The 10,556-nt window shown below is 42.5% G+C and overlaps 1 protein-coding gene across 1 annotated transcript in view; it reads right to left on the bottom strand.

The window, feature by feature from the left end:
* Positions 1-10,556, bottom strand: part of THBS4 (thrombospondin 4) — a 58,307-nt gene that overhangs the window by 22,642 nt on the left and 25,109 nt on the right. Inside the window, exons 4-9 of the mRNA XM_014550153.1 lie at positions 5,788-6,035; positions 3,363-3,471; positions 2,900-2,982; positions 2,503-2,554; positions 2,090-2,292; positions 485-622 (exon numbers count right to left, since the gene is read on the bottom strand). Of these exons, the coding sequence (XP_014405639.1) occupies positions 485-622; positions 2,090-2,292; positions 2,503-2,554; positions 2,900-2,982; positions 3,363-3,471; positions 5,788-6,035 (833 nt within the window). The remainder of the gene's footprint in view (positions 1-484; positions 623-2,089; positions 2,293-2,502; positions 2,555-2,899; positions 2,983-3,362; positions 3,472-5,787; positions 6,036-10,556) is intronic.

Here is a 10,556-nt window from a genome sequence, read left to right as displayed (position 1 = left end):
GTGGGGAGGTGGGAGTGGGGGGGGGTTTTCTCAGGGAATTATTTCTACTCTTGAAATCCTCTCTCTACTAAAACAGCTTCTGATCATGGCCATCTTCAGAACTACCTCATTCACTGTTTCTCTAGTGATGCTCTGTCATCCCAATTTAGTTTCCTCCTAGTGGGGGGGGGTTTTCTCAGGGAATTATTTCTACTCTTGAAATCCTCTCATCTCTAAAACAGCTTCTGATCATGGCCATCTTCAGAGCTACCTCATTCACTGTTTCTCTAGTGATGCTCTGTCATCCCAATTTAAGAGTTTCCTCCCTACTAAACGTTACAAACAAACTCAGAAATGAGTTAGTAAATGTCTAATTTGCTCACTGGCCCCGGGAGATTTGACATGGCATCGCCTGCTCAAGCAGGTAAAGGCTTATACAGAAGGAGGTGGGAACCAACCAGGGTTTCTCGGTTGGCAATTAGGGTAGAAAAGAACGTCAGCCCACCTGTTTATTTGACTTAGCAAAGCTGATCCCCACACCCTGCACCATGGACCCTGTGAAGCCCACCGGGCAGGCGTCACATCTGAAGCCGGGAGCTAAGTTCACGCAGCGCACACCCGGGTAGCAGGGATGGTATCTGCACTGGAGAGAAAAAAAAATTCAAAGTCATTAGTCCCATGGAGAAAACACTCTCACACTTCCATTTATCTACCTGCACAGCTTGTTTATTCATTTAACTATCAGTTTTTGGTGACCAGAATGGTAAAAGGAAATAAAGGCTTCCAATGTCATTGTTACCCTAGGAATCCCTGACTCACACAATCTGGAGTTGTTTTGCTGGGTTACAGAATAATGCACAGCCAACTGGAAAGGGTCTTAATGTTAATCCCTCCGCTTCCCAGGGTCAAGTCCCTGATATTCTAACTTGGAATTTACAGATCAATGAAAGGACAGTGCTCTCAGACCACTTGATGGCTGGCTGTTAGGTGAGTCCAAAGGCGTTATTGAACCAACTACTCAAAAGAAAAGACCTTGAAAACACAAAGCTAGGGTAATTGTTTCCTCAGTTGGATGTGATCCATCAGAGTCTGGGCCTGTCTCTGCGTCCTAGCAAGCCCATGGCAGTTCCCAGGCCCTTGGAGTCTAGGAGATTTTTTTTTTTTAACCAGTTCAACTAATGTAAAAAACATGACCACTGCTGGCCCTTTCAAAAGGAGAAATTTCCAGCTCACGGATAAAAACCAGATGCAGTTCTGTGAACTGTGTACAGATGTTTCTGCAATTGAGGGATTACTAGAGGCCATCTTAATTGCTTACTACCTGGGGCGGTAATCAGTGGAGCGCTACCACAAACCTACAAGGGGGTGGTGTGTGTGTGTCTAAGGTCCTTGCATGTTCCTCACCCCTTCCACGTCTCCTTCTGACCTTCCTCTGGCTGGCTGGGAGGGGAAAGGCACATTCTGATGGCAGCCTTGCTGCCCACTATGAACACTACTTGGGGACTAGAATACTGACTGGCTAGTCATGATCTTGAAACATTCTGCATCGGCAGATCTGGCAGCCATCCAACCAGCCGATATTTGTTGTGTGGCTCTTTCTGGCTCCATCCCTGGCACTTTTGGTTACTCACAGGTTATGGGGCCTCAACAGGTCTCATTGGTTTGAGACTCCCCTCTGCTTTTCTATTTTTTAGGAAGCTTGAAGAAATCAGTTGCAACCTCTGGAATATACCCTTACACAGATCTCCCCCCTCCCACATTTGCAAAAGTGCAGAAAAAAATCACAAGTATAACACAGACTGTTTAAGAAAAACAAGCAATGTTAGAGTATAAAGCTGAAATCTCAGTATTGTAGCAACATGGACAACGAGAAGAATTGGAGACACAGAGAGATGTATTACGAACACAGCCACAACCATGTGTCATGCCTCCTTCCTCCCACTGCTCATAGTGGCTCATGGTCTCGAAGGACTCATCAGGAAGTAGTTTTTAAGTGGCCTGGAGGACAACCCAAGTCATCCCTTAGTCATCAGCCTGGCTTCTTTTTCTATTAGCTGCATGGTGTGCAAGATATTTAGGGAGCCTCTACCCTGTGCAGTTGAATTCTTACCTCATCAATGTCAGAGCAGGTGATCCCATTTCCTGTGTAGCCCTCGGGGCAGGGCCCACACTGAAAGCCATCTCTGGTGTTGGTACATCGGACTCCGCGGAAACATGAGTTGGAGTCACACAGGCGCACTGGGGGTGCTGGGGGTGCAGGGGGTGCCTGGGGCACCAGTGTGTTTGGGGTTGGAGACTGCAAGCTAAGAGGACCTAGAAGAAAAACAATAGGCTTATTCACCACCAGGGAACATAACCGACACAAAATAAAATTTGGGTTTTCAATGAAGTTCTCTTCCCTCCACCTCTGTGCCAAACCTCCAGAAACTGCAGCCAATGTTGCCTCACCCCAGCTTGGGCCCTTCATCAGTCTGCATCTGCTCGTCCAGCTCAGAATGAGCCAGTTACTAGAAAAGCACTTACCGCAAGCCTGGCATTCAGCTATGGTGTTTCGCAAAAATGATGTTTCCTTGACCTTTAGAAATGGGAAGAGGGAAAAAAAAAGATTGAAAAGGAGCACCTGATACATAATCCAGGAATGAAAGAATCCATGTGTAGCAAGCTGTTAAATACTTCTTAAAGTAGTTCTAAAGTAACCCTTAATGGCTCCCCCTCTGCCTGGAGCCCTGGTGTGTTTAGCACATGGTTGCCCCCCATTTCCAGAGCCTTGGTGTCAGAGTCCCAGGGTGGTGGGCTGCGTGGGCCGGGCTGCACGAGCCTGGCTGCAGGTCTGCCCGCTGCCGTGCTGTAAGCCTGCTACTCCACAAGCTCACACACAGAGCTTCTCGGGGCTTTTCTGATGGTATGTCTTGGTTGTTACCTGCTGTCTCAGAAGATCCTTCACTTCTCCCAAGAGCTGGTTTAGTTGTGTCATTTGCCCCAAGAACTGTCGATTAAAGTCTCCTATAGCAACAACGAAAGGTAAGGAGCATTCAGCCAGTGACAGCCATTTCTACAGTCACTCAAAAGCAAATGATTTCCCAGAAAACAATCATGACAAAATCCTAGGGTGTAGGAATTTAACTTGGTGTAATTCATCTCAAAAATAATGGTCATGATGCCACTGGAGACTTCAAAATCCATGTGAGTTATAAAAATAAAAAAAAGGGCAATGAAAATATTCCTTGCCCTGGATTTTGGCCGAAGAGCCTGATTTCTGGAGATACCTCCCGTAGGACCGCTTTGTGGACAGCCCACCCTTTGGTGATGGGACCCAGCCCATTCGGGAGCATGGGGGTTTGTCTGTGTTGAAGAAGGTATGCAAAGTGCCCAAGAGCCCACACCTGTGCTCGCGGTGGCCAGTGGCTCGCTCTGCTGCAGGAAGCAGTCTTGCAGGCTGGCCACCTGGAACAGCGAGCCTCTCACCACCAGCTTCAGCTCTTCCAAGAAATCCTGGAGAAAAATCAGATTCATACCACACAGTGCTAGTGCATTCAAAGCCAATGCGTCTGCATATTCACACAACTTTCATAACAGACTAGCCCTGTATACTTGGACCCTGACATCTTATGTAATGTTGTGGGTTTGCATTTTTCCTAAATCCTGCCAGCCCTATCCTTTTCACTGAAGCAACTTTGAACTTCAGCCAGGAGCTGAGGAAAATGCTGACATTCAACTTGGCCTCAAAGTTCATGAAAGTGGCTCTGAGAAGAAGACAGGCTTTTTCCTTCATGGTAAACAGTTATTTTGAGGAGCCGCTTAGAATTATCTGGAATTTGTTTATGAAGTTTAGACTGTAATAAATATTTTACTTATTCATTCCAATTTTAAAGAGTATTGTTTTTAGAATGTCCTGGCTTCAGGTTTTAGAAAAGTCTCGGATTTTGTTGGCTTATGAGAATGAATAAACAGTATATTCTATGATTATTAGGTAGTTGGCATCATATTTTCACTTTACTGGTTCATGTCAATCATTCATTGTTAGTCACAAAGCCAGTTTCCTCACTCCTTTATTTTGTAACTTACTCATATCCATTATTATATCTATATATGACAGAGAAATGTTATATTATCTGCAAATGTAAAGTTATCATTTTTATTTAAAAAATGAGTATGCTAAGGATTTGCAGGGGAATTCTACTTTTTAAAGCTAAGTTAAGATGTATTCAACATGTGCTATGCAACAGATAGTGTGTTGGACATTGGACTGTAAGGTCTATGGAGGCAGGACTATGACTGTTTTACCCACCACAGTGGCCTGGAATGTGCCTATTTGTTGACTGACTGACTGAATGAGTAGGTGACTAAACATAGAGCACTGTGGTCCCTGCTGATAGTCTAAGGAGCTAGGACTTCTGAGAAATTTCCAATAAGCATAGTTTCTGATGACCCTTGTCATGGCTGACTCCTGGCTTTTAGAAATTTGACTTATTTGGTGCTAGACACTAATTTCTGAAATGGTCAGTGACATAATTTCATTTTGATTTTGGCTACTTAGGAAGTTCAGAAATAAAGTTTAGTATTCATTTTTTTCTCTTATATAAATCTACACTAAATATATATGCATAGAGCTATATCTATCTCTACAAAAATAAAAAATGTGGATTTTAATTTTCTTGGAATTTCTGCTTAAAAATGCTTCCTATTTTTTAAGCACAAAAGTCTAGTATCAGAGTTATAGTTTTTAAAAAATATTATCTAAAATGTTTCAGTATTCTTAGCTGTAATGGAAATCATTGCTTACACCCTGCCTCTTTGTTCAAAGGGCTCAGCGCAGCTTGTAACTAAAGCACATGTAATAAAATAGAAATGGAAAATGAGACTTGATAGCGAGAGGACAACAATATTATGGGCCACAACAGATGAACATAGTTACTGATTTTGGCACTGACTTTCATATCAGATAAAATTCAGGAACTATGACCAGTTAGAGTTATAATTAATGGAAAGGACAAAGAATAGTAGTTCTTTATAGGAAATGAAGTATTTCCTAGCACGCAATTCTAAAATAAATACATGTGGCAATTTCTGTAGTAGGTGCAGTGATATAATGAAAAAATTACCATCATCATGGCATAAAAAAGAAGACAGAAGAGATGGAATTTTTAAGGGCACATGGAACTAAGTTGGCAAAAAGATCCTGTTTGTTAGGGATGTTCTGATAAGACCTTGTGAAAAATGTTCCTATTGCTTGGCATTTTCCAATCATTCTTTTAAAATTTTGTTAAAAATAATAACTATAGAAAAATTAAAAATAGATGATCCTAAGATAGTCTTTAAATTTTTGTAATTTATTTCCAACTTGAAAATTGTATCCCAAAAATCTGTTTATCATTAAAAGCAGTTCTCAATTTTTTTAATTCTCACATCCTTACCCAAGGACATGCACTGATGTTAGAGTGAGAAGAAGGGGGAGGGAGAGAAACATCTTCACAGCCGAGGTATGTGCCCTAACCGGGACTTGAACTCACAGCCTTTCAGTGTGGAGAATCATGCCCAACCAGCGGAACCACACTGGCCGGGGCAGAAGTTCTCAATTTTGACTTCACATTAAAATCAGTATTTTAAAACACACTGTTGCCCAGGCATCACCCCTATAGATTCTGATTCAGTTCATCTTCAGGATTGGCCCTCTATCTGTGGTTTATCAAATTTGGCAGGCGATTCTACCATGCAGCCAGAATTAGACCTACTCATAACCTCCCGCTGCGTCCCCTGAGCCTCAGCAGCTCATCTTTTCACTTCGAAGAACGGTTTGTGGGTTCCTACCTGTGCCCTCCTCTGGAAAGTTCTCAATTCAATGGACGCAGGACTCTGTGTGAGGCCAGAAAAGGCTCTGGGGAGGTTGTGAACAGAATCCACTTGGGTGCAGTCCACATAGAGCTCTATGGAGCCAGCCCCTCGCTGCAAATGGCTCAGTTTCAGTAGGACCCTGTGCCGCTTGCCGTCAGCCAGCTGCAGGTTGTTGAAAACCACCAAATGGATCTTCCCATCATTCTTCAGGTAACGAAGGATGGCTGGAACCAAGCACAGATCAGTAAATAATGAGATAAGAGGGACGGGTCGGTTCTGTGCTGAAGGGCTTCCAGGTCACAAGGCTGGGTCACTGGGACCATAAGTATTCATCATCTTGTGTGCCAGAGGTTATTCTCCACAGCTGTTGTGCTCATGGAGAGACAGACAATAAAGTAGCAAATTTGAAAATAAACAATATAATATCAGATAGTGATTAAGTACAATGAGCAAACAGAACCCATGAAAAATCCACTAAATCAAAGTCAGCTCTTTAGGGCGTGAGTTCATCACCAAACGTTTACTGAGGACTACCATGGTTCTGGGGGCTGCCCTTACTTGCTTTAAACACTTAATTTCTACTCACTGCAATCTTAGGGAATTAGTATCTACAGAAGAGGAAAGTGAAGGAACATGCTCAAGGACACAGGAAGTGGCAGGACTAGAATTTGAAACTGAGGGTGGTTATTTCATGACTAAAAGAATGCTAGGCATGGACAGTCCTTTGTAAGCATATACTGAATTGGGTGTAATCTGTCATACTGTCCCTCAGCAATCCATCCTCAGTTTAATAATGCTCAGCTTGAACATCAAAGGTATCCATGGTTGCAAACAAAACAAAATAAAACAACAAAAACCGAGGAGTGGGATCCACTACCTTATCTTCTGGTGTTTTTTTCCATTTTTTCCCCCCTATGCATGTAGCTATCCATTCACATATCTTTTTAAGCTCACTAAATAAATATTCATGCAAATTTTAAAATTCTGGGTTTCTCCCTTGCTTTTTACTCCATTATTGTGCTGAATATATTGAACCCTGAACTAAAATCTGTTCTTGGATGCTGAGCCTTTGGGAGTGAAGCCCATTGGGTGAGGCTTGCTATAAAGAGCAAAATAATTTGCTTCCAAGGCCTTGGCGAATCCACCATGAACACCTCTAGGTCCATCCACAGATACCAGCGCCAAGCTCAAGTTCATCACCAGAAACAATCCTAGGAACAAGGTCAAATACTGGGTGTAAATGTCACTGGATAATTAATGTAGTAAACACACATAATTGCAGCTCCAAAGGTCAGAGTCAAAGTCTTCAACTGCCCAGGGTATAATAGCCTTAAATTAGTATAACTTTTCTTCAGGCAATTTAGTGATGTGTATAAAAACCTTAAAGCTGTACAGATCCTATGGCCCAGCAATGCCACTTTTAGGAATTGACACTAGGGAAGAAAATCCCAATCTGTATGGACATGAACATTCACTTCAGAAATATTATAACAAACATTTGATACAGTATGTACATCCAAAAAGGGCTGGCTACTTAAGTAATGGTATAACCATAAAATGGAATGTTATGGAATTATTACATATTAAAAACACAAAAAGAGAGTAACCGCATCATGGCAGTGTGTGAGAAACTTTTGGTCTCTCCCCTGAAAAGTTACAAGTTGGACAATTATAATTCAACAAAGGATTCCCTGCTCAACACACAAACACGTCTGAGAGATACACACATTGAGACATCTGATGGTGGGCACATTAGAGCAAACGGGTGAGGCAGAAGGCAGAAACATCTGATGGTGGACACATTAGAGCAAACGGGTGAGGCAGAAAGCAGAAACATCTGATGGTGGGCATATCAGAGCAAGCGGGTGAGGCAGCAGCAGTAGAGGCAGGTTGTGAAGGGGCAGAAGTAACTTCAGTCATAAAGATGAATGAAATATTGCTATTTGTGACAACATGGATAGTTCTAGAGGGTATCATGCTAAGTGAAATAAGTCAGAGGAAAAGGGCAAGAACTATATAGTTTCATTCAGACGTGGGATATAAGATAGAAAGCAACAAATGAACAAAACAAATTCATAGACACAGACATCAGTATGGTGGTTATGAGAGGGGCAGGGGCTGGGGAGGATGAAGGAGGTAAAGGGGGTCAAGTACACGGTGACAGGAGGAGACTAGCCTCTGGGTGGTGAACATACGATGCAACAGACAGATGAGGTGTTACAGAATTGTACACTTGAAATTTATATGTTATTAACCAATGTTACCCCAATAAATGTAATTACAAACACGAAAAGACATTTTCAGTATTTTGTTGAGTGCAAAATCATTATGAGTCATTGTAGTTTCATTCAGAAAAATAATACGTGTACGTATATAGATGTCTACACCTATACATAGAAAATCACAAGGAGATAATGTCAACGTTAATATGGTCAGTGCCCGGGATGATGTGCTTTTTTTCTCTTGCTCATCTTCATTGACTATTTTCTACAAGAAGCATGCATTACTTATACAACAACAACAACAACTAAATGAATTACATGTGTATACCCAGAATGTGCTGCTGTCTATCTGTATGACTTGTAGCAAGTATTCAGACCATTCTTCCTTCGGTACCTTTTCTGTAGAGTGTAAATGCCAACCTGGTGCTGCCTCACTGAGTAGCCAGCCAGGAATATTTGTTTATGTGGCAGTATTGCCAAAGAAAATAATCCCTACTATGAAACCTTAAGGCTTTTTCCACATCAGAATTTCTAGGTTGATGTTCCCACCTCTTTTAAACTCTGACTAAATTTGTTTTTCCATTTGACCATGACTGGAAAGGGCCAGTTGGCATCAGGATCTGTGTTGTACAGAGATGCTGAGAGGAGTCACATAGAAGATCTCTTCTGCATCTGTGGTCACCACTATTTGCTTATGGAGAGACTAGTGGCCCAGTGCACGAAATTCATACATGGAGGAGGGGTTCCCTCAGCCCAGCCTGCACCCTCTCCAATTGGACATCCCTCTGGGACTGCTGGCTCCTAGCCACTCACCTGCTGCCTGCCTGATCGCCCCTAACTACCTCTGCCTGCCTGCCTGCTCACCCCTAGCTGCCCTCCCCTGCCGGCCTGATCTCGTCCCCAACTGCCCTCCCCTGCTGGCCTGATCTCACCCGAACTGCTCTCCCCTGTCAGCCTGATTTTGCCCCCAACTGCCCTCCCCTGCAGGCTTGATCTTTCCCCCAACTGCCCTACCCTGCCGGCCAATTTGATTCTGACTGGTCAGTTTCTATGCCAGTCAGCATCAAAAGCTCCGCCTCCTAGGCAGCCATTGGCTCCTCACAGTTCACCCAGATTTGGTTCTGATTGGTCGGTTTCTATGCCAGTCAGTGTCTCTGGGCCTATCTCCGGCCTGATCAGAGAGGTGGGGCTGATCAGCAGTCCCGTGGAGGCCTGGAGAGAAAGAGAGGCACAGCTGCTGGCGAAGCCTGGAAAGAAAGAGAGAGGCAACAGCTAATCAACAGCTGCCCCAGAGGCTGCGGATCAGACCCTGCCTTTCTTCAGGCCTGATCTGCAGCCCCCTCGGCAGTCAGTGCTGGGTCACTGCAACCCAGCACTGACTGCAGGACTAATTTCCAGTGTTTGGCCGAGCCTTTGGTCAGTCGTTATGGACCCTGGGTTTTTATATATTAGGATAAGATTTGATAGGACCTGGCAGGACAGACTAGCTAGATCAAGCATGTCAAACACTTGGCCCATGGGCCGCATGTGGCCCACAACGAGTATTTTTGTGGCCCAGCCAATATAACGGTATGTAAGAAACGTTTTAATAAAAATTTATAACTTAATTTTTATAATATCCTGTTATTCATAATTATGAAAAACAAACTACAACGTTCACTAATGACCGATTAATATAATCGTGTTGCATGCATTTCCCTTACGCACATTACGCGCAGGATCGTTATGGACCCTGGGTTTTTATATATTAGGATAAGATTTGATAGGACCTGGCAGGACAGACTAGCTAGATCAAGCATGTCAAACACTTGGCCCATGGGCCGCATGTGGCCCACAACGAGTATTTTTGTGGCCCAGCCAATATAACGGTATGTAAGAAACGTTTTAATAAAAATTTATAACTTAATTTTTATAATATTCTGTTATTCATAATTATGAAAAACAAACTACAACGTTCACTAATGACCGATTAATATAATCGTGTTGCATGCATTTCCCTTACGCACATTACGCGCAGGAGCATCATTTCTCTCCACTAATACTAGCAGCGAATATTTTAGCAGCCAATTGCCACGTCATTAGCCTTGGACTGACTTGTTTGGTGTGTGCAACAGGAAATATTTCACTTTTGGAGAACAAGAAAAATATTTGTTTGTGTTATGCTTATTAATTTGTGCAGTTATTCAGTGTCTGGTAAGTTAATGTTCAAGAAAAAATATTAATTTTTATTAAAATGTTCTATTATTTTATGTTAACAATTACTCATTTATTTCAGCCCTTTGTATTCAGCATGTCTCTATTGAAATAAACCTATGTTTCTATGAAAATTGAAGCTTTTGTTTTTTTGTGGCCCATATAAACTTATACCTTGTTTATTTGGCCTATGTTAGCCTTTGAGTTTGACATGTTTGAGCTAGACTATAGAATAATACTATGTTTCCTGAAGTAAAGCATTGGTAAGACTTAAATAAATATGGTATATTGAAAATAAAGATGTTAAGAGAAAGAAAATAGTGGGAGGGA

This window comes from Myotis brandtii, unplaced genomic scaffold, assembly GCF_000412655.1.
Source record: "Myotis brandtii unplaced genomic scaffold, ASM41265v1 scaffold115, whole genome shotgun sequence".
Taxonomy (NCBI): domain Eukaryota; kingdom Metazoa; phylum Chordata; class Mammalia; order Chiroptera; family Vespertilionidae; genus Myotis; species Myotis brandtii.
This window is presented reverse-complemented; position numbering and strand designations above follow the sequence as displayed.